Source organism: Columba livia, chromosome 15 (genome assembly GCF_036013475.1).
Source record: "Columba livia isolate bColLiv1 breed racing homer chromosome 15, bColLiv1.pat.W.v2, whole genome shotgun sequence".
NCBI lineage: Eukaryota > Metazoa > Chordata > Aves > Columbiformes > Columbidae > Columba > Columba livia.
In genome coordinates, this window is record NC_088616.1 from 11432245 (window position 1) to 11458019 (window position 25775).

General features: G+C 45.6%; 1 protein-coding gene across 7 annotated transcripts in view; it reads right to left on the reverse strand.

The window, feature by feature from the left end:
* Window positions 1-8: 8 nt before the first annotated feature.
* The window catches only part of TSC2 (TSC complex subunit 2), a 33005-nt gene continuing 7238 nt past the window's right edge, over window positions 9-25775 (reverse strand). For 2 of the 7 annotated variants that reach the window (XM_065031225.1, XM_065031223.1), the window contains exons 12-42: window positions 25559-25696; window positions 25238-25341; window positions 24472-24553; window positions 23431-23586; window positions 22987-23103; window positions 22377-22499; window positions 21974-22080; window positions 21238-21391; window positions 20382-20504; window positions 19932-20066; window positions 19172-19361; window positions 18638-18731; window positions 18215-18317; window positions 17832-17926; window positions 15182-15313; window positions 13458-13622; window positions 12909-13061; window positions 12472-12584; window positions 11999-12220; window positions 10986-11201; window positions 9274-9342; window positions 6950-7110; window positions 6118-6620; window positions 5222-5297; window positions 4279-4365; window positions 3920-4106; window positions 3102-3241; window positions 2825-2903; window positions 2154-2245; window positions 1856-1954; window positions 9-1535 (exon numbers count right to left, since the gene is read on the reverse strand). In XM_065031225.1, coding sequence (XP_064887297.1) covers window positions 1368-1535; window positions 1856-1954; window positions 2154-2245; window positions 2825-2903; window positions 3102-3241; window positions 3920-4106; window positions 4279-4365; window positions 5222-5297; window positions 6118-6620; window positions 6950-7110; window positions 9274-9342; window positions 10986-11201; window positions 11999-12220; window positions 12472-12584; window positions 12909-13061; window positions 13458-13622; window positions 15182-15313; window positions 17832-17926; window positions 18215-18317; window positions 18638-18731; window positions 19172-19361; window positions 19932-20066; window positions 20382-20504; window positions 21238-21391; window positions 21974-22080; window positions 22377-22499; window positions 22987-23103; window positions 23431-23586; window positions 24472-24553; window positions 25238-25341; window positions 25559-25696 — 4383 coding nt within the window. In that variant the 3' untranslated portion in view covers window positions 9-1367. The remainder of the gene's footprint in view (window positions 1536-1855; window positions 1955-2153; window positions 2246-2824; window positions 2904-3101; window positions 3242-3919; window positions 4107-4278; window positions 4366-5221; window positions 5298-6117; window positions 6621-6949; window positions 7111-9273; window positions 9343-10985; window positions 11202-11998; window positions 12221-12471; window positions 12585-12908; window positions 13062-13457; window positions 13623-15181; window positions 15314-17831; window positions 17927-18214; window positions 18318-18637; window positions 18732-19171; window positions 19362-19931; window positions 20067-20381; window positions 20505-21237; window positions 21392-21973; window positions 22081-22376; window positions 22500-22986; window positions 23104-23430; window positions 23587-24471; window positions 24554-25237; window positions 25342-25558; window positions 25697-25775) is intronic. The other 5 variants (XM_065031224.1, XM_065031228.1, XM_065031227.1 and 2 more) reach the window with 5 other exon arrangements.

Here is a 25775-nt window from a genome sequence, read left to right on the forward strand (position 1 = left end):
AAACACAGTTTGAATCTTCCCAGGCCAGCGAGAACGCACTGACCATAACAAATATTTTATTTCCTTTACGACTTATAAACACTCAAAACACAACATACACTTAGCGTTCCCGAACAGCCCTTCACGAGCTGGTAGCATCACTTTTGTCCCCTCGCCTGTCACTTCGCAGTTCTGTGTGCAGATTGCACTTGTCTTCATCTCCACGGCACAGGCCCATTGCCAAAAAAACACACTTCTCATTTATTGACAAATCAGGAGATAAAGTACTCACAGTATTGTCCAGCTTACGTGGTTTCTCCCAGGTTAGTAGTGTAGTGTCTGCTGACCGTCTTACCGCACGGCGGGTCCGGAATCCCCGTCCCTGCACACATCGGCACCAAGAGGAGCGTTTGTCACCGGCTTCAGCAGCCAAGGCCCCAAATAAACGGTCCCGGTGTTAGTGCAACAGGCAGAACTCAGAGACCATGGCCCAAGACATCTCAACGGTCTGTCAAAAAAAGGATTTTACCGGGCGCACAGAGAAGGACGAGAGTTGCCCCCCAGCGTCGCTGCAACCAGCGGAAATTCCGCAGCTGAACCTTGAAGCCGGCGCTGGGCTCTTGTTAAATCCCTGCAGGAGGACAGTGGGTCCGTGTTTGTTTATCGTGAGCGACTCCTGCCCCAGCGAGTGGCACCACCTCCCCGGGTTGGGCTCCTTCTGGTACCAAAAGCATTTCTGCCTAACGAGGAGGGTTTGCCATGAATCTCTCAAAATGGAGACAAGTCCTTGGGGATTTAAGCAGCATGTCCAACAGGTCACTTGCGAACCCAAGTTAATTCTTCCTGGAGCCACATCAGACCAAGGCTGAGAGTCTGAAAGGTTCAAGTGCCAAGAGGCACCAAGGCCTGGAGAGGAGCTGGGATTCCAGGGAGCTTAGAAATAGTAATTTGATTTCCCATGCTTTGTATTTCATTCCCAATAAAGGTGTCAAAGTTCCCACAACTCCTGTACCTTCCAACTGCAAGACGAAATGCAGAGGATCAGAGCTTGTCTGCTCCCACCAGCCACCGGTGTAGAAGGAGCCCAGAGAAAGGTGCTGCAAGAACGTTCCCAACAGAGGTGGAAGCACTGAAACAGCTCAAACGAAATAAACACAAAACATGTAGGATTGGTCCTTTTGGAGCATCAGCTGGGGATACAGTGTCCTCATCAGACAGCAATGGCAGGCGGAGAGAGACACGTTCCAGCCTCCGGTCGGGTTCAATGCCAAGCCCACATCAAGCAGCACAGCCACGCTGTCTGCAAACCTGCTCCGCCGTGTCCGTGCGGGTGGTGAAACGCTCTCGCTGCCTTGTCCATCCCAGAACAGCCACAGACCCACTGGGATCTACACGAACTCGGTGAAGTCGTCCACCGAGGAGATGAGGCGCTTCCTCTGCCCAGTCTCGTAGGCGGGCGGGGGGTCCTGGGGAGCCTGGGGTGGGGGCTTCGCCGGGGCAGACGGGTGCATCTGCAGGGGCAGCCCAGGAGTCTGGTATTGGGTTTCTTCACGTAGCTGAAAGTCAAATGAGAGCAGATGAGCTCCGTTCTCTCCCCGTTTGCACGGGGCAAGTTAATCGGGACAGCTCGCCCCACCATCCCCAGCACGGGGCCAAGGGGCTGCAGCTCTGTCACCAGGGTCCACAACCCCATTGCCACTGGGGAAGCTGGAAGCTCCCAAGTCCAGACCTACATCGCTACACAAGAGCTGGTTTCTAACCTTCTTACACATACTCCTCCTCCTATTCAGTGGGTTTTGACAGTTGATTTAATGCACCTTATTTACACTAAAACTCTAAAGTAGAGCCCAGTTCCAAACACTAAGAACTGACTTACCCGGTGCCTGAGACGCTTGATGTGCCGGAGCCTCGCGATCCATTTGGATGGGTAGGTGTCAGTAGGGTTTGACCGACTGTGATGAACCTGGGAAGCCATCTAATTTGGGAAGAAGCAGGGAAAGAGAGGTGGCACATTCACATAACCACAACAATACAACATTTCAGTGCTGACTGAAATGCAGCTTATGTTATAACTCTTCACATGCTAACTGTGTCTTAAGGACTGAGGCAGAAAGCTTACTTATCTATTTGGTTTACCAAATAGGCAGGAGGTCTCGGGGAGCCCAGGTACTCACGTTGGCGTGCAGAGCCATCTGACGGGCAACAAACGGCAGGTTCTTGTCAGAGATAACCTTGGCGACACTCGTGTCCACGAGACCCTCCATGTCTTTGTTTTAAAAGAAGAAAAAAATTCTTGTAAGACAGTTAAGAACAAACCAGTTTGTCAGTAACTAAACAGATAAGTAACATAAACATGAAGAATTGCACTACAGAATCTCAGAAGTTCCCACCAAGTTCTACAGCTCCAACTGTGACAGAACTTGCACTGCAACTTAACACAACTGGCTCAAAATTCTCAAATTTTGGCTGCTCTGTAAAGGTTTGAGGAGAGTTTGAGGGGCTCATTGTCACATGAACTACAGCGTGAACAAAAACCAGCCCAGAGGTGCCCCTTTGGTAGGAGGAAAGCAAACGGCCCCGCAGATGATGGCACCGGTGCTGCTGAACGCGCACAGAGCCACAACAGCTGTCAAACATCGGGTCCTGTGGCGTTGGGAAGGACAGAGGCCAAAGCTGGGACCACCACGGGACATATCCAGATGTAACTGGGCAGCAAATTGGTTTCAGAGAATTTATCCTCTAAGTTTTTTTTACTTTCACAACACAACCACAGGCAAGCGAAGGCAGTTGTGGCATCACCACCAGTCCAGGAAAGACTGAGGCCAAAGGCTGCTGGAGTTCCTACCTTTCCGACACTGCAGCGTCACCAGGTTACAGTCATAGTCAAGAGGTGTGATGATAACATGCACAAAGTTGAACTGACCCTAAGGAGCAAACAATACAACAGTCAGATACATTTTAATGATCATCATGATTCTTCTGAGTGCCACAAACCAACACATGTAAACACACCAAGGCTAAAAAACTCCATTCATTATCTCAACACTGCTAAGATAACACGTTAGATTAAGGGTTTACAAACAGTCATATGCCTTTTTATACCCACAAATAAAATCTTGTACCTTTATTGTTCCCAGCTTAAAGTCTTCTCCAGAATCATTGTAAACGATAGAAACAAAATCATTCCCGAGGTGCCTTTTCTTGTCACAGCGATATTTATCCAAATCCTTTGTGGGCATCAGGGTAGCGATGTGGAAAATGGCTGAAGGGGAAACAGAAAGAGCCTTAGGCTGGTCTGGGAAGGCAGCGCTGCCAGCTGTGATGGTCAACGTGCAGCACTTGTTGGAAGACAAAGTAGTACCAGCACCACAATAATAAAAAATACAAGTTGTGTTCCCTCGATGGGTTTGGCCCCACTAGTGACAACCAAATAAAAACCAAATATTTGGAAGTTCCTCGTGGCTTGTTGGATTCTGGGTGGTATCTGCACGGCTTGGTGCTGCAGGAGCTGGTAATGCTGCAGGTCAATTAGCAACAACCACAGTAACGACAACCCTCCTGCCTTCAGTGCTGTTCTGCAGAGGAACAATTAGCAGCGTTTTGACATGCACACACAACCCTCAATTAACAGCTTCATAGCAGCTTGAGAACAAACTGCTTATTCTACAAACCTTGACACCAAACTGTATCAACCTTTAACAGAGTAGAATGTTTTAAAAGTAAGTGGTCTGATTCTTTTTTTACTTAAATAAGGCAGGTATGCATCTCTCGCAAACTTTAACACACGGTTTGCAGAGATACCAGAGAGGGAATGGGAGGAGAACAGAGCCACGGGTCACCTTTACCACATCCTTGGAAAGGAAAGAGTTTGTAGAAAGCAGGTCAGACACCAGGGGAGAAAATACCATCCTACCAATTCCAACCCCTGGAGCCACCTTACCTTGCATAATGTCATCGTGCCAGCAGTAGGTAAACTGTCCATCCTCCCCACACACGTCCAGGCCACCGAGGTAAATTTTATCTGGCTGACAGTCTTTGAGCTCAATGAGCTTCCCCAGCCCGGTCAGGAACTCCGTGTAGCGATAGGATCCGTGTTCGTTTGACAGAATTGCAATTTCATTGTTGCTCTAGGAAATAAGAACACGGGAGTCCCATGCTGAACGCCAGGAGTGCTCAATCAGCACAGTGATGAGGTTATTGCCCTCCTTTACACAGGCACTGTGTCAAGAGGGCTTCACACAGCCCACACTGTGTCAAGAGGTGCTCGTTCAAGGGTTAATGCACCTGCACGCAGCTCACCTGCCCTTCTCCAACGTAGAGCACCGCGATCTTGTGTGTGTCGTAAGAAGGAATTTGATCCAGGAGCTGCACCGATCTCTCAAAGGTCTGCAACCAAAACAGCAGTCACATCGTTAAAAACCAATCTCCGCACCCCGCTGTGCGCCCTAAAGCCCGTCAGGACAGTGACAGCACGACATGGGCACTGACTCCCGATAGGCACCAGTGTGTTCCTTGCTGAGCGCTGCCCTGGGCTGTGGGACCAGAACCAGGTACAGAGCAGCACTACACGGTATCTGCCACTCACCCTGCTGGTTTTACACTTCACGTGAGATTAATATGGCAAACAGGACAGGTTAGATGTAGCTGCCGTGACAAATTACACCATATCTTCATTCAAGCTCCAGGGATGAAAAGTTATCATGTCTCTTGCTCTCATCTCCCCAGGGCTCCCACTGCCTGAGCACCCGAACCAAACAGGAGGGGAAACCGTCACCCGGAGGGCTGCTGTGTTCGGGTCACCAGGACCCCATCCCAGCATTAATACTCCACAAAGTTTGTGTTTAATTTATCAAACGACCCCAAAAAGCTTCTTGGCCACTCCCAGTTATTATACACAGAGGGCTGACGGGTTCTGCCAATATCACCTAACGCTCGGTTTTCATCCCGCACTCCCCCTACCAGCAAAAAAACACAAAAGTCCACAAATCATCCTGCTTTCTGGCCAGGATTCTGTAACAGCACCAGCAAAATCTCCCAGTATCTCAAATTCAATTCAGAGCCATAAAGCAGGAGCCACCAGGACTGGGGAACAGAAAATCTCCCATCTGTAGCACTGGGGGTAGGAACCACCTTTAAACTGCTCCAGCTGAGCTGGACAGTCATTACCACCATTTATGTTCAACAAACGTAATGAGGTTAGAAAAATTAAATACAAGAATTAACAAAAAAAATCCTTGCCTACCTCATTTGGCAGCAAAAGTGGCTTGTTGTTTTCATCACCAAAGAATGGGGAGTGGTACAACTGCAAAAACACAAAGCTAAGGGAGAGAGGGGAAAAAAAGTCCTGTTACCATAAAAACTAAGTCCATTTTGACCCACTGCATGTAAGAACATCATGTACACAAGAAAAAGAGAAGCAATTAAAATGCTAACAGAGCATTACTCATCTTCTAGAGACACTTTAGGTGCCTGGACTACCCGCGGTTTGTAATAGACTCTTGTCATAAAAAACAATGGTTGTGTCAAACAGCGGCAGCTGAACAAATTCCCCATTCCAAAGGCAAATCTGTACACAGAACGGGGCAGAAGGAACGTGCTCCAGCCTTAAGGCTATGGGGGCTGTTTCTAAGCTGGCAGATAACTGATTCTACAGACATTTGCGTTTTACCTGCTCTCAACCCGATGAAGGTTGTCTCATAATACAATCTGGGGCAACTGGCAATATATAAAGCTCAACAAGCAACTATTATAACCACTTCTTAGTATTTTGCACATTCTATTTCTTGAACTGCAAGCCCAGTAATTCATCCTGTTCACAGCCAAGTTAACCCAAGGTGACCTGCGTCCAAGCCACATGTACATTTGGACCCTAAAGTAGGACAGATTAAGAACATGAGGTAACTATTTATCTATTTCTTTTGCCATTTAAGAGACTCTATGTCACTAAGTTAATTTGGTGGTAGTGGGTTCAACACGCCTGTATTAGGCCCTGAGAAAACAGGTAATTAATCTTTCTTTTCAATCAGATGCTGTTTTGTAGGTCCCACAAAACCAGTACACCCCCCGAAACGAATCCAGCCACGGCTCCAGCAATTCCAAACTCACCGCTTCCAGCTCCAGACAAGCCCCTCCACCTACCTTGGGTTTATTCCGGGCACTTTCTCAGCGTTGGAGGCTGCTGTTCTGCTCTTGAAGGCATCTCTCTCGATCCTTTTTCCTCTTCGGGACGGGGCCGAGTCTGAGATGGTGTAACCACGGGGCCGGAGGCCCGAGGGGGAGCGAGGGGAGGTGACAGGAGCAGTGCCATCCAGCCCCCCTGACCCTGTGGCTCTGGCATCCTCCCCCTTGCCCAGCCAACTGCCCAGCCCTTCCCCTTCCAGGTTCCCAGACTGGGACTTTGATTTGACTTCTGTGCTCAGCCTCCTTGGTCCTTCTCTGCCGTTGGCATCTTTGAGGACCTCTTGCAGCGTCTGTAGCTCGGGGGAAGAACTGGACTTGCTGAGCGGCTGGGACGGCTGGAAGGAGAGTTCCTCCAGTGTCTGGCCGTCCTCCGATGGCAGGACCCTCCCGATGGGAATTCCACCCTCCACCAGGTCTTCCGACTTCAGAGATTTTTCTTCTTGGCTGGAGGTCGAGGAGGACTTAAAGAGAGGAGAAACAAAGATGAACAGTTTTCCTGATATGCAAAATAAAAGCTGACAATAGTAATGCTCAGAGCACCCCTGACGCCTCCCGTGAAAGACGAGCAGAAGGTGCCGAGCACAAAGCAATGCGGAGTAAGGACCCTGCACAAACCAGATGTTTACTGCTGCTGCTCTGTGTGTGTCCTGCACCACCAGCCCAGCCCTCGCTCCCGACTGCATGTGGATTTTGGCGTATCATAGAATCATAGAACTATTTAGGTTGGAAAAGACCTTTAAGATCATCGAGTCCAACACCAAACAGAATCGGTCAAGCTGTTCCTCCTTACCCTGCTGTAAGACTCCTGGGGTTTACCAAACCTTTCCTCGCTCAGGACTTGTTCAGAACATGAAGTCTCAATGTCCTCGCTCTCCGGAGACTCAGCTGGGGACTCGGTTTCCTTCAGCTCCGTTTCTGACGGGCTCCCTTCCTCCAGCACCACCGCCGACTCTACCGAGACACAAGGCAGAAGAACTGAAGCCTGGAGTGCGGCACAGCCCGGCAGGTCCCCGTCCACTCCTCTCACGCACCAGCCTTTTCCCTACGGGATTTCAACAGAAGGGCCACATTCAATGAGCGCTCTGGTTCTTGCATTTCTTGTCATGTCAGACTTGCTCCTGGCTCCCCTTTTGCACAGAGTAACTGAGCACCTTACCCTCCCAGCAAAGGGCTGCGGCTGCTTTGGTCAAAAATAAGTGCGGTTGTGTCCAATTGTTACTGATGAACAAGCAGGGGACGGAATGAGGAAACGGGACCTTGTACATCAACGCTGGGTTACCAGGACAGACAGGAACTACGGAGATGTGAGGAAGTACAAGACCAGCATTAAAAGCTCATCATTATCCAGGCAATGAAGACATCAGTTCTATGCAAGTGTGCAAAAACAAGTCAGTTTTTCTGGTATTGAAATGCAATGCTCCTGTGCCTTGTAGTGGCCTAGAAGGAGATAAGTGATTTTAGGAGGAGCCATTTCCTTGCAGTTTGGCAGTTTTCCTAGTATGTCTCAGTAGAAGCGAAACAATTCAGCCCTAGACATATGAAAGGACGAGAGAGCAAGAGTCACACATGCACTGCAGCGATACTGGGAAACCTGCACGTGGCATCTGCTCAGCCCGAGGGCTGATGGAACCGCACCGAGCGCAGAGCTCGGGGAGCCCTGCGCAGGGGACGGGGTCACCGCAGCGTTTGACCTGGCCCTGACCACCGGGATGAGTCTGACCCCTTGGCCTTGCTTTTTGGTTTTTGTCCTGAGGAAAAGGCTGGAGAACAGGAGGCTTCCCATTATGCACACAAGGGACTGGAAGACCAATCTGAAAGGCCAAGATTTGTTTTCCAAAGTAAAATAAAAATCAAAACTAGCACACACAAAAAATAAATAAAATCAGCAAAATTAAAAAGAAAAAAAAAAATTTAAAAATCACTAAAGCAGCTTTTCCTGGATTGATTTCAGCTCGCGGGATCAAAGTTATTTCAAAGAAGCAATTAAGAGTTAGCATTGCACACACATACCTTCTAAAAAACCAAACCAAACCAAACACCCCCAAACAACGTGCTGATCTGGTTAGCTGTCCAAGCCAGAACACACCTGCACACACCCAGTGCTTCCCAGCTCCCCTCGCTCTTACACCACTGCCGAGATTGCTGCTGGTTTTAAATAATGCGAGCACTCGCTAATTATTCTTCAGGTGGAAAGAGAATAATATGAGCAGAGGAGAAATACAGGACAATCTTTCCCTGCAGCACCTCAGGGTTGCTCTGTGTGGTCCGTGTCACCAAGGACCCGCAGTCACCAACACCTGCTGCTCTGCAGAGAATCTTCCAGCGAAGGAAAGAGGCAGCAACACATTCCAACCCTCTAATTAAACGCACAAAGCATCGCCCATTATCAAAGCAATGCAGGTGTTGTGCTCATACGGTGTGCGGTTTGATCTCCACTTCATTTAATTACAAAGTCAATTTTACTGAAGTGGAGAAAGAATTTACAGTACTCTAGAGCCTCCAAAAAGCCAGAATTTAGCAGGTATTCCCATGAAATATATTTCTTCTTTTTTTATTTAAAAAGCTTTTAACCAGCATCCATTGTAACATCAAACTTTTTATATATATATATATATATATACATATATATATATATAAGCTAGGTATATTAGCTCTTTTTCTCTTTTCAATGACCAATTGTGCCGGATTCCTGCAGCTGACACGGGGTTCACTGGAGGGTGGGTGTCCCGAGCACACTGCGCCGTTCTCACAAGTGGGAGCTTTTACATTTAGCAGAACACAAAGCCAATTGTAAAACACAGCTGAAAATCAATAATTCAATTAACCAAGCCACTCAGCCATTTTGACAGGCCATTTAGCGCTGTGCCTCGCGAGTCACAACCCGCCCCAGCTAAAACAGAAGTTGCTTTAAGGAATCGCCTGCGCTTGCAAATGTTGGATCTGGCTTGGACTTCTCATGCTAGTCAAGATCCATTTGTTGAGAGTAATGAGGCTGGGTACAGACAGGAGACATGGAAAGGGAACATGAAGTATGAGGGATACATTTTCTATGAATCAGAGGTGTTCTTCTATGGCAATACTTTTTTTTTTGTCCTTAAAGATATATAAATATACCTGCCCAGGATATGCTCCTGTGCAACTTCCCTTGACAACTGGACTGGTACATGGAAGAGAAAGAGGCCACTGCAAAGGGAAACCAAGTGAGCAGCTACATCAAAAGGAAGGAGAGACTATACGAAAAAAAAATCAAAAAGCACAGAGTTTAAAATATAACCAAGAGCCTATTTTAAAATAAATAGATAAACGAAAACAAAGGAAAGAACAAGCTGGGATAAGCTCACTAGATGCCAAAGGGATACTTGAAGGGTACAAGGCCTCAAGGTGAGTAAGGAGGCAGAAACACATTCAGACAACGCAGACTCGTGCTGTTCGCTTTGAAGAATGCATCCTTGTGAGCTTTTCAAACAGAAAATTCCTCGGTGACATCCTGGCACACACGGGAAAGCAGCCTGAGCTTCTCCTGAGCTACGCGCTTCTGGCAAAAAGTCATTTTTAAACACATAGAATAGTCTGAAGAGTTGAATTATGGATAATAATTCAAGCAGATTTAACCTCTAAAGAGGAAAAAACCAACACGTATGTGACAGTCTGACAGCAAAACTTCTTCAAAACACTCACTTCCCAGCCAGCTCTGGCCAGGTTGCTGTACAAGTTGTGCTCACGAGATGTGGCCAAAACGACTGTCTCGGCCTGTCCCAGGAGGGGCACTCGGGTGGCCACTCTTTAGCTACACAGTTACCACCTAAATACCGCAAATCCACAGGAACCAATAATTAAGTGTTCACGGATAAGAATTAACTTTTTTTAAAAAAGGTGATCATTTGATTTTGGCTCTAATTTTGTGTTTACACATTCTGAAATGCTAAAATCATACCCTGCCCTGTTTCAAACAAACCTGAATACTGGCATTTTGACTGAATTTCCAAACAATCCACACCATTGATGCCACCTCCCCAGAAAAGCCTTGTCTGCTGTTAGCACTGCTGAGTTCCGACAGCAGCAGCAGTGCCGAGAGCCCCAGCGGTAGCTGTTGGTGATAAAAGCTCTGAGCAGGGATTACATTTAAAAGAATAACATGAAATTTCAGCTGTTGGTCAGCACTAACTTCCCAACATCAACAGCTCTTTCAGAAGTGAACTAGCACCAAAGTAAACACAATGCAAAGCCACTGTGTTAAAATAAAGCCATCAAAAGATAGTCAAGTGATTCAACTGCACTGGTCTGAAGGTTAAATAGTCCTTTTAAGAGGGGAATAAATCCACAGCCAGCAGGATTTGCATTTGCCCATCTCATGCTGTAAAGGACAGTGGCAATTACGTGGCTCTGGCTGGCAAGGTCTGTGACACTGTGACAGGCCATTCTCCCAGGGCCAAACACCAACTCCCGCGCTGCAGACAAATGGAAATGAAAATGCTGCGGGGGATGATCCATCCCCACGGGGGATGCCCAGATCAGCCCCAGACAGGTGGAAGAGGGAAAAGATCCACGACTTGGTTCGTTTTCATTTGGGAAACAGCACGAAACACACACGTCCCCCAGAGAATTTCCATTACTCCTCATTCTTCTCTTTGAGAAGCACTTTTCCGCTGGAACATCAGGAGCAAGGAGGAAGGGAATTTTTCACTTAAAACTTCTAGGGACTGATTCCCCTTCTCATTGCTATTCCTCATGCTCCTAACTTCACTGGTCTAGAAGTGCTGCACTAACTCCAATGGATTTAACCAGCGCCGGGCTGCTGGACACGCCGTCGGCCGGCCAGCCCTCACCTGTGTTGGACCGCTGGAGAAGAGACGGTTTGGCTGTGCCGGTGGCCAGGCTGGACGAGGGGACAGACAGGGATTTGTACAGAGCCGTTTCGCGGTGTTCTTTAAAACGCTCTGCGGCCATAAGCGCGTTGGAGAGCTCTTGCAGGGGCATGTTGTTGATATCTGAAGAGAACGGACTGAGCGGGTTCTCCAGGCTCATCAGCCAGCTGGTGTTACCTGGGGAGGGAATATTAGGGAAGAGCATTAAGTGCTCTTGACTACAGAAAATTTGTACAGCTCACATTGAAATAAAGCACAAATTGTTTTGGATTTTGCAAGTAAAAATCAAAATGGAACAAGTTCTCGGTTCTCCTGATATTTGGCAGAATCACTTGATTAATTTCCTGGTTTCAGTAAGTAGCTCCCAGGGCTCAGCACTTCACTCCAAGCTCTTCAAACACCTTCCTTGGTAACTCATTACTACAGCAGATTCCCAGAAGGCAGCCAAAACACTCAGGTATTTTAATTAATGATACCAGGTCAGTTATTTTCTCACAAAGCAACTTTCAGCTGAAACAGGCAATTCCCTGTTCATGTTGTGTAACACACCAAGATTCGAGAATTTTGACTCTGAACATGTCATTACTCCTTCCCTCACAGCTTCAGTCATAATCCTCATCCATCTCTAACCTAGCATGGGAAGTTAAAACACAACACAGACAGATTTTCAAGAGAGAACGCAGAGCTGTGTAGAAATAGGAAATGCAAAGTAGGGTTGATATTATCTGGCTCTATTGCTGTAACAGTATTTAATATACAAATTTAAGTCCTCGCCTCAATCTTTACAAAGGTATTTTGAAGATTTAAAACATTAAAGCGTGATTCCAAAGAATCAAGTATCAGACTTACTAGTTTCAAGAGGCAGTGAGCAACAAAGAGATCCATTTGCAACTAAATATGGATTTTTCTTCTTCAACCAGGCTCTGGTTTCTTAGCCTATCAAAAGAGTTCCCTCCACACTCAGGTTAAGATACCTGTGGGTCTGCGCACGAGGATTTCTGCCCATCCCTGTGTCAGCAGTGGGACATATGCAGCTAAGTTTGCTTTTTCTTTCTGCAGAGACGTCTGCGGAGCAGGATTAGTCTTCTCTGACCGAGGTGCAGGAGCAGGAGGACTCTGTGTCCCTTGGGAAACGGAGCCGGCGGGCAAATGGGAGGCTGAGCTGTCTAAAGCCCCAACACGTAAGGCATGACCACCTGGCAACAGACACAAAACAGAAGGGAGAGCCATGCTTAGCACTAAAAATATTTCAGAATAAGTCTTTTAAGCTTCTCTAGCAGATGCACACACAACATCAGGAAGCTGCTACTGCCTCCTCGCTATTAAATACCCAACAGGCCCAGATTCGAGATCAGATCAGACATGGGTCTCTTCAGGAGGCACTCGCACACCTCAGCCTGCAACACGGGCCCAGAAATGGCAGTAAGACTCCAGGATAGGAACTTACCCGACATGGATCGGACTCTGTTGCGAGAGCTTCTGCAAACCTGCTGCCCGGCTTGGGATTCCAGTTTTGCTGGAGCTTCTTTAGTTTGTCTCACTTGCAAAACAGGGTCTGAGCTATGGAGGAAAAAAGAAAAAATCATAGTATCATTTTGGTTGGAAAAGACCTTTAGGATGATTAATTCCAATTGTTAACCCAACACTGCCAAGTCCAGGTCTAACCCATGTCCCTGAGAGCCCCAGGGATGGCGACTCCACCACTGCCCTGGGCAGCCTGTTCCAGTGCCTGACAATATTGGTGATACTGACAGTGAAATGACTAATCCTGGACAAATAAGACATTCCTCTTCTGGTAAGTGGAAAACCTAAAAAGATGCACTGTATGAGTGGTTTAAGTGACTTTGTTAGGTAGAAATTTCTAGAAATGGGAGGAAATTTTACCTTGATTCTGTGCTGCTTTGGAGTTCTCCAGAGTCTAAGCCAAGCAGGGACCTTGTCCCTGTTCCGACGCTTGTAGTGATGGTCACCAGCTTGTTACCAACCAGCCACGTCTTCGTCCTTCCTCCAGCCAGCAGAAACTCGCCCACAGGAGACCTGGAAACACATTTGTGATGAACTCTGGGGCTGCAACGGAACACGGGACTTATCTCACACAACTATACAGGAGCTACTGCCCGTTTTCCTTCTTTATACTGCATTTTTAACATATTCTGGGATCATCAACATCATCCATCAGGACAAGAGATGAGCTGAATTTAATATCAACCAACAGCAGAACTACTGGACATATATCACAGAGCAGAAGGGAACGAGCCTTGTCTGAGCTCCATGTCTCCTTCTGGGAAGGGCTAACAAGAAAAGTAAATGCCCCCCATGTGAAGGCAGCTGGCACAACACTCGGTTCTGTAGCAAAGACTCTGATTATCCAGCAAGGACACAATTATCCAGCAAACAAAAGTACCTCTCCCATGGTGACCAGGTGACCCCTACCTTTTAGGCACCGCCGTGAAGTTTGAAAAGACGTATCGAGCCATCATGTCCAGACAGGTCTCCGTGAGTTCCAGGTGGAGATTTTTTAAGTTGTCGTCAGCCTGAGCCATCGAATTTTCATCCGCAGAGCCCAGGCTTGAACTAGTGATGGATGTTTGTATCCGACTACAAAAGAACATTTCCAACTGACAGATCACATTGCAAAATGCTTGTCCCTGTCACCCAACAGACAGTGTGATGCGCAACACCCTGCGATACATGCATGTGCCAGATCAGAGAGGTTAAACCCAGGACATAATCAAAACATTTTTGGATCAGTCTCAAGTTCTGCAGCTTGTCATTGCAGAAAGCATATTTTATCTGGAAAGACTGAGAAGCATTTTAATGTCTGTCAGCTGTGTTAAACAGGTCAGCGCTCTCTGATGTTGGAGGCCCATGGGCAAGTGCGCCAAGCAAAGAGCAAGTGGCAGCACCAGCTCCAAGTCCGCGGATCTATAGGATCTACAGGAGCCATAGCGAGGGCAAGCATCCCGACACCCGCAGAGTTTCCCAGGCAAGATGTTGCCCATGAGCCACAAATCAGGGCACTCCACACTTGACTCTTGTTTTTTCTCTGCTGCATCCCTTTCATGTTTTGAATTTTTTTCTTCCCTCCAAATTCAACAGCTACATACAACCTAATTTAACTTGAAACAGAAAAAAATTGCACTCTGAACAGGCAACTGGCACAAGAATAGAGAACAACTCTGCCTTCAAATCACCCAAGTTTACACATAAATTTACATATTTACATTTTTATAAGAATGTGAGAGAAGAACATCAGCTAATAGGTTAATGGGGATATTAGAGAATGCAGTGCCAGAATTGTATTCACAATTCAGTCACTTCAGTGTCTCTCCCCCAACTACCATATAGTCATGGTCAAAAATAACACCACAGTTCCACTGACAGCAGTCCTTACAGATCAAGGCACCGATCTTCAGGTTCAGACTTTAAACCAACATGTTGCAGTTTAACACTCAATGGAAGTGACCCAGAAAGATGCTTTAAAAACTAGCATTAATTGTTTCATCTTTCACATGAGCAAATCAACGTCTACAACCAAAAGTTGTTTTCTTTAGTTGTGAAAGCAACAGCTCGTAAGGAGCTGAGCATTTATTTAACTGCTCTACAGAAAGACAAATTAAGGCTTTCACGGCGTCACACCTTGAGACCAGAACACTTGTGTCAGCTCCCTCTGGCTCAAAGAACAAACCCCAAGCTGAGGCCAGAAGTGCTCCACACAGTTTGGCCTGTACAGGAGTTTGCCAAGTATCAAAAGCCTCTCCCGGGCAAGTCACTGCTCAGAAAGCTGAAGTTTTAGTGAGTTTTACCCAGGACTCACTTGCACAGAATGCAACCTTTTTCCTTTGGTTTTCTTTGGTGCTGTTTGTTTGTTTGTGTCCCCCCGTTCAACATTTTGACTTTTAAAATAGACATTTTTGTTGCTAAAGCATCAGAGATTAGGGCAAAGTGACCAGTAACAACATAAGATGCGATGTGACCACCCAGTAGCTGGCGCTGGGAAGCCACGGGAGGTCCATGACACTTTCCCAAAACCAAGGCCAGTTTTTTATTGCGTACCGAAGTCATGCAAGCATCCCCATGCAAATCCACCCACCCTTGCAGTACAATTTCCAAGGGCTGAGCCGCTCTTGGATCCTCCCCATTTAAAGTGCCTCTACCTGCGGACCACATGTTCAGACACACTGATGCTGCGGGATCGGAAGGCATCAACTGCAGAGGATTCTTTCAGCTCTTTCACTGGAGGAGAGTTATTCAAGCCTTGCTTTGCATTTTTGGCTAGTCTTAAACTACTAGGTGGAGAAGCACCAAGCCCCAAAAGAGGTCACAGGAAGGGAGGAAATCATTGTAGGGATGTAGGTTGAAAGATCACAGGTCACAGGGTCAATATTGGGGGATCCCGGAGGGTGATGTAAAATCAAACAAATGCCAAAAAAGGAAAACAAAAATTAAAACGTACAAACAAGCAGAGCTGAAAGCATTAAAAAGACAAACCACATTTTGAAAACAAGATTTTAAACGCGCTACAAAACAAATGAAATTAGTACAAGTTAAAACAAAAAACTGATTGAAATGATAGTTGGAATACTGCGCTGTTAAACAAAGGCAAGAGTCCCTAAATGCTGATTTGGCACAAGTTTTCCAAGTCTGAGAAGTTCTGTGCAGTTCAACCACCTCTCACGTTGCACCAACTCACCACTTCAGCACCACTAAAATCCTGACTATGTCCAAAGAGCAGATCCTCGTGAGCTTTACCAACACCATGCAGCAGAGCATTTTTCTGAGGCACAGGGATACATCACCCAGCTCTACCTCTGCTAAGCCTGGTCCAAACCTGAGCTCCTACCCTGTATCCCAAAATCACCCAGGGCCAGTCAGGGATGTCCCTAAGCTCAGCTGGGGACACTGGGGAGACTCGGCCCATCTATGGGGACCGACCCTTCCCACAGCACACAGGCAGAAGGGCAAGAGGACAAATGTCCTGCAGGCTGGACGCTGGACTGCGTGACGCTTTTCAGTCAAACAAGGAGCCTTTACATGTGGGAGATGACAGCAATTAACATCTAAGAGGCCCTTTAATTAGTGGCAGCTGAGCCACATGCCTGGCTGAGAGCCGGTTTGAACGTGGCAGGAGGTCCAGCAGTTCACATCTCCATATACAGCGTGTTTCAAAAAGACGGACCCAATTTCAAAAGGCAGTGATTTCAAATTGGGTCTGTCTTTTTGAAACACCCTGTATGAAATGCAGATACTCATTTAACCCTTCTGGCTCTTTCTAAACATGATTTCTCCACTATCTCCCTTTCAGTGCATTATCATATTTCAGACAGCCATGTGGAGGGATCACTATTTGTTCCTCTTCTCCCAGCAACCTCTGACAGATCATTTCTGGCCCTAAAAGGGCCAGGAGGTGCCTGCAGAGAGCAAAGCCAACACTGTGCCATCCAGCAACCTTGGGAACGGCTGGGATCTCACGTCTTGCAACACCCAGCACCTCAGCTAGGGCACAGAAACACTTATTCTTTGGGCTTAAGGCGTGAAAACCAAGCACACAAGCTTCTCGAGCACGACACAGATCTCTGCTCGAAGCTGTTTTCTCCCTGGCTTGGCTAGAACCCGAGCTGGGGCAGCCTCGGAGGCGGCGGCTCCTGCCGTTCTGGCGTTTCGGGTTGCTGCCGAATACAGCCCACGCTCCTCGGCAGAGATTTCTGTGCAAAGTGATCCAGCAGCATTAGCAAAAGCCTTTAGCTACAGTAGTATTCCAACCTGGGAGAATTTAACAGGTTTTTGGAAGAAAAAAAAAAATATTAGTTGAAATTCTGATTTGAGAGACGGGTGTCAGAAGGCTTCTCTTCCAAGTTTCCAAATGAAAGAGGAGGATATGGGAGAGATGGAACACAAAACAGGGTTTATAGCTGTAGCACTGGGGCAGGGATGGTGTTTCTTCACTGCAAGATACTCGCTGAGCCTTGCAGTTGAAGTAGAGGCACTTTCCCCAGGGTTCAAATGCCACTGTGTGCTCACTGCACATTAACACTGAAGCAAGTTAAGTGAACCAATTTAGGTAAACCCTGCAGGTAAAAGGATGTTAGAAAAACCCCAAATGCCTGCCAAGGAGTGTTTTCCTATCCCAGCAAATATTGTTACACTTTGAAAGACTGCTGGCAAGGTGAGTTCTGACTTCCAAAGATATTAGCCTTTGCTTAAAACAGATATAATAGCTTCACAATTCTAAAAAGGCTCAGGACATGCAGATACACAAAAGGCAGCTGTCTGCCACTCAGCACCCCAACCTGACAGACAACACTGCAGAAAAACAGCACTGGATTGCTCCATTTATAGAGGTTGCTAATCACAACAGTTTCTCTGGCAATCATTTAAACAGTCGTTGCAGATCAACTATCAAAAGAAGTGAACGCTATCAATATGAACATGGTATTCTGTTACTTCTGGTACTACCCTTCTCTGTTACTTCTGGTAGCACTGTACTGACACACATCAACATGAAAGAACTGTTGATTTTCAAAAATTAACAACAAAAGCCCCCACCTTACTGCACAGGCTTACAGAACAGCCAGTGACGCCCCCATCTCTACTATCAGACTGTCGGCTTGGTTGGATTCCAGGCTCTTACCAACCTAAGTTTGTCTTTTACCAGTCCCCTGACCTAAAGAGGTTTACTTTGCTTGCTTAAATGCACTGTCAGATTTTGAATAACTAGACCCAGACTCCTTCAGAAAAAAACACAGGGGACAGTGTGAGCACTAGAACAGGGACCACGAGACCCTGCTGGAGTCCAATATAATTTACCTTTTGGGCCTCTCATTCAGGCTTGTGCTGCGAGCCCTGAAACTGTCCTTCTCTGGCGTGTCGTCAAAGGAAAGGAGGGCATTGGAGCGCAAACCCTGCCGGAGACAAACAGAGTGGATTGAGAGGCAAGGACGTGCAGCTGAAAGATTGCAGTCACAGAATCACAAAACGTTAGGGATTAGAAGGGACCTCAAAAGATCATCTAGTCCAGTCCCCCTGCCAGAGCAGTCACGGGCCGGTGCACAAGAACTCACAGTCCATCTTGAAAAAGATGTTGAGAAGAAAAGAAGAATTTTTCTAGCTTCAAGCAGAACCTTTAAACTTCTCAACCTGTTTTTTAAGTCACCATTTTTGTTATGTTTGATTCAGTAGTGTCCATTTACCTTTGTAATATAGGTCACAAAGCCCTTTCGGAAGGGAAGGCGACACCGAATGAACCACATCGCTATCACGTGATGGGCCAGGCAAACGATGTACTGGTTAAACCTAAAAGAGCAGAAAGATCTCTACAGAGTTTAATGCTGCATTGTGATGCCACTCCAGAACTGAACAGACAGACTTTTCAACCTGAGAAACAGAACTGGGCCTTTATCCACTGTAAGTATAAAGAAAAAGAACCTTAAAAGTTCTGTTCAAGAAAAACAGATATTTTGTTCAAGGTGAATATGTCTCTTCTTGAGAAAAAGCCTGGAGATACAAGAATGAGTAATATCCTATAAATAACCTTGGCCTGAGAACGACAAAATAGCATGTCTCATTCTCTTAATTTTACAGATAAGGAAGAAGCACATTTGCTGTGAACTTACTTGGAAGGGTTTGTGTAGGGCAGGGAGATGGCGAACACACTGGCGTACTGCTCTACCGCAAAGTTCCGGTAGAGGTGAGGCAGCCTGGCCAGAGCTAGAACACAGCAGGGAAAAACAACCAAACAGCACAGGTGAGGGCTGAACACAAACTATTCAATAGCACAACTCAGTTTAATTCAAATTGGTTTGTTTCTTCTAAATTATCAGCTGACATGGTATAATTTCATGGTATAATTTCCTGATATTTAAATTATCAAGGTGGAGAAAGCAGCTTTGTATTTCCTATCACTGTGCGGCTGCGCTACACAAAGCTCATCTCTTCAGTGTGTGCAAGTTTTTCAAATAGAAAATTGGTAATGAACAAGAGATGCTCAAACATTTATACCTTGAGGATGGTGCAAAGGGCATCACAAAAACCCAAGACACCCTTCCAACGCATCCCACATGGCTAACGCAATCAAAATACCCATATTCAGTGCAAACAACACATTCACAGCTACAGAAGATCAAAAGCAGAAAAACATTAATACTTACTTGAAAGAAATTCTAAGAGAGGGATTGCCACGTTGGCTGTAGCGGAAATGTGGGTTAATTTGACTATTAAGACTGGAAGCGCCTTTATGATGATATCGGGCATCTCGACGCTGCAGACAGAGAGCGCCACAACGCATTGGTTTGCACAGCGATAAATAAGACCGTGTTCCAGGCAATACACTATTTCACGCTAGAAGAGTAAAAAAAATCATTAAAAAGAAAAAAGGGTCAGAAAACAGGGAAAGAGAAAACCTCTGCTGTACCATCTCCCGACTGCCATCGGGATTTCAAATGGCTTGTGGGTGTCACTGCTGCAAGACCTGGATGATGCACGTGTATTCTTATCCAAAATGCACTAACACAGAACCCTAAACAGTGTTGTATGTATTCTAGGCAAAAATCTTAAGATGGGACTTTAATCAAGTAGACATTTTAGAAATTCTTATTTTTTTCTTATTTTAAGGTTTTGGTTTGTTTCTTTTCTGATTAAACAGAATTTTGATGTTTATTGGGGGTCTTCCAGCAGAGGGTAAAGTCACTCCCTGACCTGCAAGGAGGATCAGGTATGGATGGAGAACAGTGAATCCAACTGATAGTTCAGAGAAGTAGTTTTTCACCCCAAATACAGCAGATGCAGCTTTTTATAACAGAAAAGGGCAGTATTATTAATATCTTGCACTTGAGTCTCCTAATCAGCTAGTATGAACAAATGCTCTACTATCCAGGCTCAGCCCCCCTCATTCTCTTACTTTGCCCATACCTGTTTGGCTTTTTCCAGATAATTGTGATAAGATATTAATGCCGTCAGTACTGGAACTACAGCCAGATGCAAATCAGTGCGGGAAAAGCCTTCTGGGGTCCCATGGAGCCTGTCGGTTGTCTTTTTGTCTGTGAGCTGATACATCACACAGTGAGTTAGAACACCTCACACTAAAGTACCCTCTAAAAGGCAGCAGACAGGCACTGCCCATAGCTCCCTTTTCAGATGTATACATCCATGCATAGCGAATATTCATTATTACCTTCTCCTGTACCTAAAACAACCCTCACAAAAAGGGAAGGTGAGTGAGGATTGACAACCAGCATGCTGATCTTCAAAAATGTTACATTGAAGAAAAAAAACAACAAAAACAAACTCAAAAAACCCCAATCAACTCTCAAGCAAACTAAGGATGTGGTGACGACACGTCAGGAGGGTGCAGGGCATTACCATGGAGCTCAGTGCAGAAGCCAGCAGGTCTATGTTACAAGGAGAGGTTAAAAATAGCACTTTATAGTGGAGGGATTCAGGTAATTTGTTGAGGACCAACTTCAACACCTTCCAGTCTGTCTCCTGGAAAGAAAGAAAAAGTTGAAGTGGAAAATTTTTGTACGATTTCAGCTCCATTTGAAAGTAAGACCAATCAAATTTCACACAACATGCCATCTCCTAAGCAGATGTATGTCTTGCCATGGTAGTGACATAAAAAGAAGTGGCATTTAGCTGTCACCAATGGCTTCCTGTCTGTCATCCAGCTCAAGGTGCAACACTGGCATCGCAAACTGGAAGACAACTTGAATCCAGATCTGAGCTCAAAAAGACAGAGCCAGAATTCAGTTATCTGAGCCAACAGCACAAATTAACTTCCAGAGCAAGACAACCCCTCAGTACATAATTATATCTGATAGAATGCTAACAATTTCTATTTACAGTTTTTTAGCAACTGAAACATTTATCAGTTCTCAAAAGACTTCAAAACCTTGCAGTATGTCTCTTCTAGTTTCAAGTGCCCTTTCAGAAACAGGATGACTTATTTGATCTGTGTTTAACACCCACATTTTTTTGCCCTTGTCTGCTCTGCAGCAGAGCGCAGTGAAAGCTTCGCTCCGCTCCTGAAGAGCTGACCTGCTGCTCCCACTGCTGGCTGCAAAGCTGCACAATCACACAGGTTCTGCCCAAGAACGAGGATTTCCGTGTTGCCTTTCAGACACTATTTAGATACTCTGGCACAGAATCCTCCAACCAGCCTGTTTTAAGTTGGCATATTTCACGTGGAGATGACAACTGTCGTTAAAAGTGAACGTACCAGCTTCAGGCACTGGAGGAGGACACCGAAGACCATGGAGTAGGGCAGGTGGCCGATGCGGATGGTGGCGTTCTGGGCAGGCCCACTGGGGCTGCCCGCGGGCGGAGAGAGCGTACCCGCAGGCTTCTTCTCAGAAGTCCTCTTCTCTGCTTCTCTACAATGTGGAAAGAGAGAAAAATACACGTAAAATCAGGATCGGAGCGGTCGATTCATGTGACCTACAGTGCTACCTTATTTGGTAGCCAGTCCAATGATCAAACAATGATATAAATAGCATTTTCAATTAAAAACCACAGGATTGCACAGTAGATGGACAGCAACGAGTCAGTTTGGTCAGGTTAAGGGTTTTTCTATCCAGGCCCTTAGCAAATTTAGAAAGGCATCTTTTGGGGCATGTTACACAGAGAACACTAGACCAGCCTATAAAATTAAAAATAGCCAGATTTGTACAAATCATTGAATCAAACCTCTGTGTGAAAACTGGTTTCGGGCAGGAACAGAAATTCCACATCTGACACTGAGAGCTCTGTAGGTAAGTGGTTTGCAAGAACAACTAATCAATGAGTTATTAGTTAAAACCATCCGAAACTGTAACTATACACTTGTCTAGCAGCTGATTCATCAGGATTTGGAAGATTAGAAAAATTGCAAGTCGCTACTGATGGACCCTGAAACTTGCGCAAAAATACCAAATAGTTCAGAAAACAGCTTTTGCTTAACACAATGAGAAACCTACACAAAATCACACAGACAGTAAGGGCTGAACCTCACTGCTCCATCCTTGTTGGCAAGTCCAAGCCGGTGAAGGGAGTCAGCTCGAAGCATCAGCAGGAAATCAAACACCTGTAACAGAGAAGACACTGGAATCACTCAGAACACCAGTCAGCGGAATACTCTCCCACCTCCCCAGGGGATACTTTTGCAAGTACAAAGGGATTTCTAATAGATGCTGTGGCCAATTCTGCAGGAGGCATCACTTCTGGTGTTACAGTACGTACATTAACACATACTCCTACTAGCCAAGAAATATTTAATTCTACTTCTGGCGAGCTCTAGAGCACACATTCCCCACCTGCCACCCCAAAATTCCGAAGCCAGGATGCAGCTCTCAACCGAAAACCACTGGTTACTGCTCATACCTGCAGTCTGATGCTGCTGGCGACAGGAAGGCTGTACGCGTACATGTAATGGCGTTGGACGTGCTGAATCAGCATCTCGTACACCCGCATGGCATGGCTGGAGGGTAGGCTGTAGAGTTTTGTCTACAGAGGAACAGAAATGTAAATTGAAAGGCCGACTGACACTTTTAATTCAGAAATGTGTGTCTGCACTGAGAATTCAAGAAAAACACAGCAGAAATTTGCTCCAGAGAGTAAGATGAAGAGATGGTTCTGGACAGAACCTCAGCAAAGGCTCCAGAAGGGCAGCAGTTGGAACAAACCAGCTCTCTGCAACTGCTTCACCACATCTCAGGACATGCTACAATGGATCTATTCAAGGTTATAAACCACTTGTCTTCTGCTAGTTTAGAACATACCTGCCCTCCACACTTGAAAATGTATTCATAGTCATTGTACAGTGGAAATTAAGAAAATAAAACATTTAGCAAATGGTGCAAAAAAAAAGAAGTGACCAAAACAAGAGTTAAAATATTATGTGGACAAAAGTCGGAATACTTAATAGTGGGAGAGTGGTTCTCTAAAAAGCCAAGTCCAGCAGAAGGTGTGTTGAATGCCCTGCAGCATTTACCTGAAGAATTATCAGGAGTCCAAGAACTGCTGTCTTGACATCCTCCAAAGAAGCTGAATACGATAGCAAGTCCCTCTCTTCCAGTTCAGAAGGAGATGAGAGAGAACGTGCAGCCACCTTTTAAAAAGAAAAGCAATACATGGTTTAAATCCGCAAAACACCTTTTCTTTATTTCCATCCTGGAAGGTCAGCAAAGACTATAGCAAGTCATCCTGCAGGAAACTCTGCAAGCCCCGTCAGGTAGCTCGGATGTGTGTTGATGGGGTTTCTAAACTCCCTCTGCTCTGCACTTCAGGCCTGTATCCTCCAAAACCCAGCAATTTTACAATATACTATGGAACCAGGCAAGTGATCAGAGTCACGGGTCAGTCCCTTTGGCTACAGTAAGAGGATCTGGCAGAAGACAGGGTGATGCTACTGACAGTCACCCCAACTCTGCCTCACCTTTTCTATGATATCCAGCAGGCTATTAAAGTGATGGGTGTTGCAGCCTTCAGCCAGGTCTACGAGCAGCTGAGTGGCCAATTTTCGAACTTGATGGTCTTTATCCTCTGGAATGTGAGCCAGCTGCGAGATCACAACCAGGTTTATCAGCTCCTCCTGCAAGGGGACAGACTTTAATGAGCCTGGACGTTTTGCTGTCAGCTGTTCAATCAGCGTGTTAAAGAGACAAATCATTACAAACTAAAGAACACTGGTATCAGGCTTGTTCCTCAACTGTTCGGTTCCTTAATCTTTCCTCTTCGATCCAATTCAGTATTTCTGTGTGCCAGTCCTCCAAATATTTACGACTTTTGTTGAACTTGCATTCAATGCTTTGGTTTTCATCTCTCCTACAGACTGGATAGCCAAGGATCAATTAGACTGCTGGTGAGGGATTTCTAGGGCTTGTTTTTTGAGAGAGAGAAAACATGCAATGGTATCATGTTTTCACAAATCTTGAAGGAATCACAGAAGCACCTCTGCCCCTTCCTGTCCTCCAGCACTCTGGGTACACTCCAAAGAGCTGACGACATTCCCAGAGCTCTTCCATAACTCCTCTCTCAGACACTTTCCATCTTGGATTGCAATTAAACCACAAGCACCATGGCAGGTCAATCAGATTATGTCCATACCTCATATTTTTACAAAGAAATAATCTCTCCACCTCTCACCCTGACTTTCCTTTCTTCCAAAACAAAATGTATAGGGAATTAATGACCTTCAAACAGGGAAGCAAATACACAACCACATATGTCCTCAACACACGGCAGCTCCCACTGCAGGTTGCACATACCTGTATCCAATTAAGGCAAATTAAAAGGCAAGTTCTCCTACAAGGATCCTACAGAAATGTGTATATTGTGTTCAACATTCACAGCACAGTCTTGTGCATTCCCCAATGGCAGAGACGACCCAGAGCACAGTGTAAAACGCGCCTCACCAAAGCCTTTCCCACCCACTGAAGATCTCACGTGTGATCACCAGAAACAGATTAACACGCACCTCATAGAACTGTCTGTTAATACTCAGGACAAAGGACAAGACATCCAGAACTTTAATGCGAACAGCACTACGACTTTCGTTCCTAAAATGGAAAGAGCAAATTCCAGGTGAATAAAATAAAGATGCTGATATTTAGGGAAGACGGGAAAGGAGAAAAGGAAAGTAAAACTAAAGCAAACCAAGGAACTTCTTATGACTTAGAACAATAACGGTTCAGGGTCAGCTGAGCCTTCAGTTAATGTCTCCACAAAAGAAATCAGATCAGGAACAAGTGCTCTGGTGAGCAGATTTAAAACCAAACATATGGCACTGAGGAAGAGCTGCTCTTTGGCTGCATTTCACAGACAAGACAGAAGCTTGTCATTGCTGTGAGATTTTAGAGCTCAAGAACGCTTTCAGGAGTACCAATCCAAACCCAGAAATCACTTTAACGGTGGATAACCACATGTAATCCTGATGCTTAACAGGAAAGTCTCATTTGGTGTCAGAACTACAAAGGGCTGTGGAGCAGAATACATCACTGCCTGAGCTAGTTGGAACAGAACCATGCAATGGAAATAAAGAAAAAAACTGAAGCATAAATAACTCGGTGGAAACTTTTAATTCTGTTAAACAAAACCTTTTCAGGTGCTGTGCCATAGAAACACCATCTTTCTTAGCAGTCATTTACTAACATCAGAACTTCAGAAAACAAAATTACATAAGAGAAAAAAGCGGCAAAAAGCATTTGAAAGTGCCCTGTATTCACAAAGTCATGATTTCATACCTGAAGAATCTCTCCATTAACATCTGCAGGTTGTGAATCCAGCCGTCTTTGGCAGGATGAATGGACTGAGCTCTGTATGTTATCAAGTTTAGTACAGAAGATTCCTTTCATGGAAAGAGCAAGAATTTTTTTTAGTGTATAAGCAAATACAATATATTATCCCCCCCAACCCACACCCTGAGAATAAGGGTCATATAAGACCTTGCTGTGATTTTCAGATCCCTGGCTATTTTAGGACTCCCAACGTTCAACTGTACAGAGTAACAAAACAGATTCAACTGGCAACAAAGACAATAAAGACAATAATAGGACAAGTCTTACTGGTCTCTGATCAGCACATCTTTCCACCAGCTCAAAAAATCTCTCTTCAGAGCCATGGAATTCATTCTGGTCACAAAGTTCTTCTACTGTAGTCAAAAGATCATGTACAATGGACTTAAGTTCTTGGCTCTCCAGACTCTGAAACAGAGACAAACCCATTCCTCAAAGACTCCTACCTTACCAGAAAGTGCTGACTTTTAAATACAAACAGAAAACT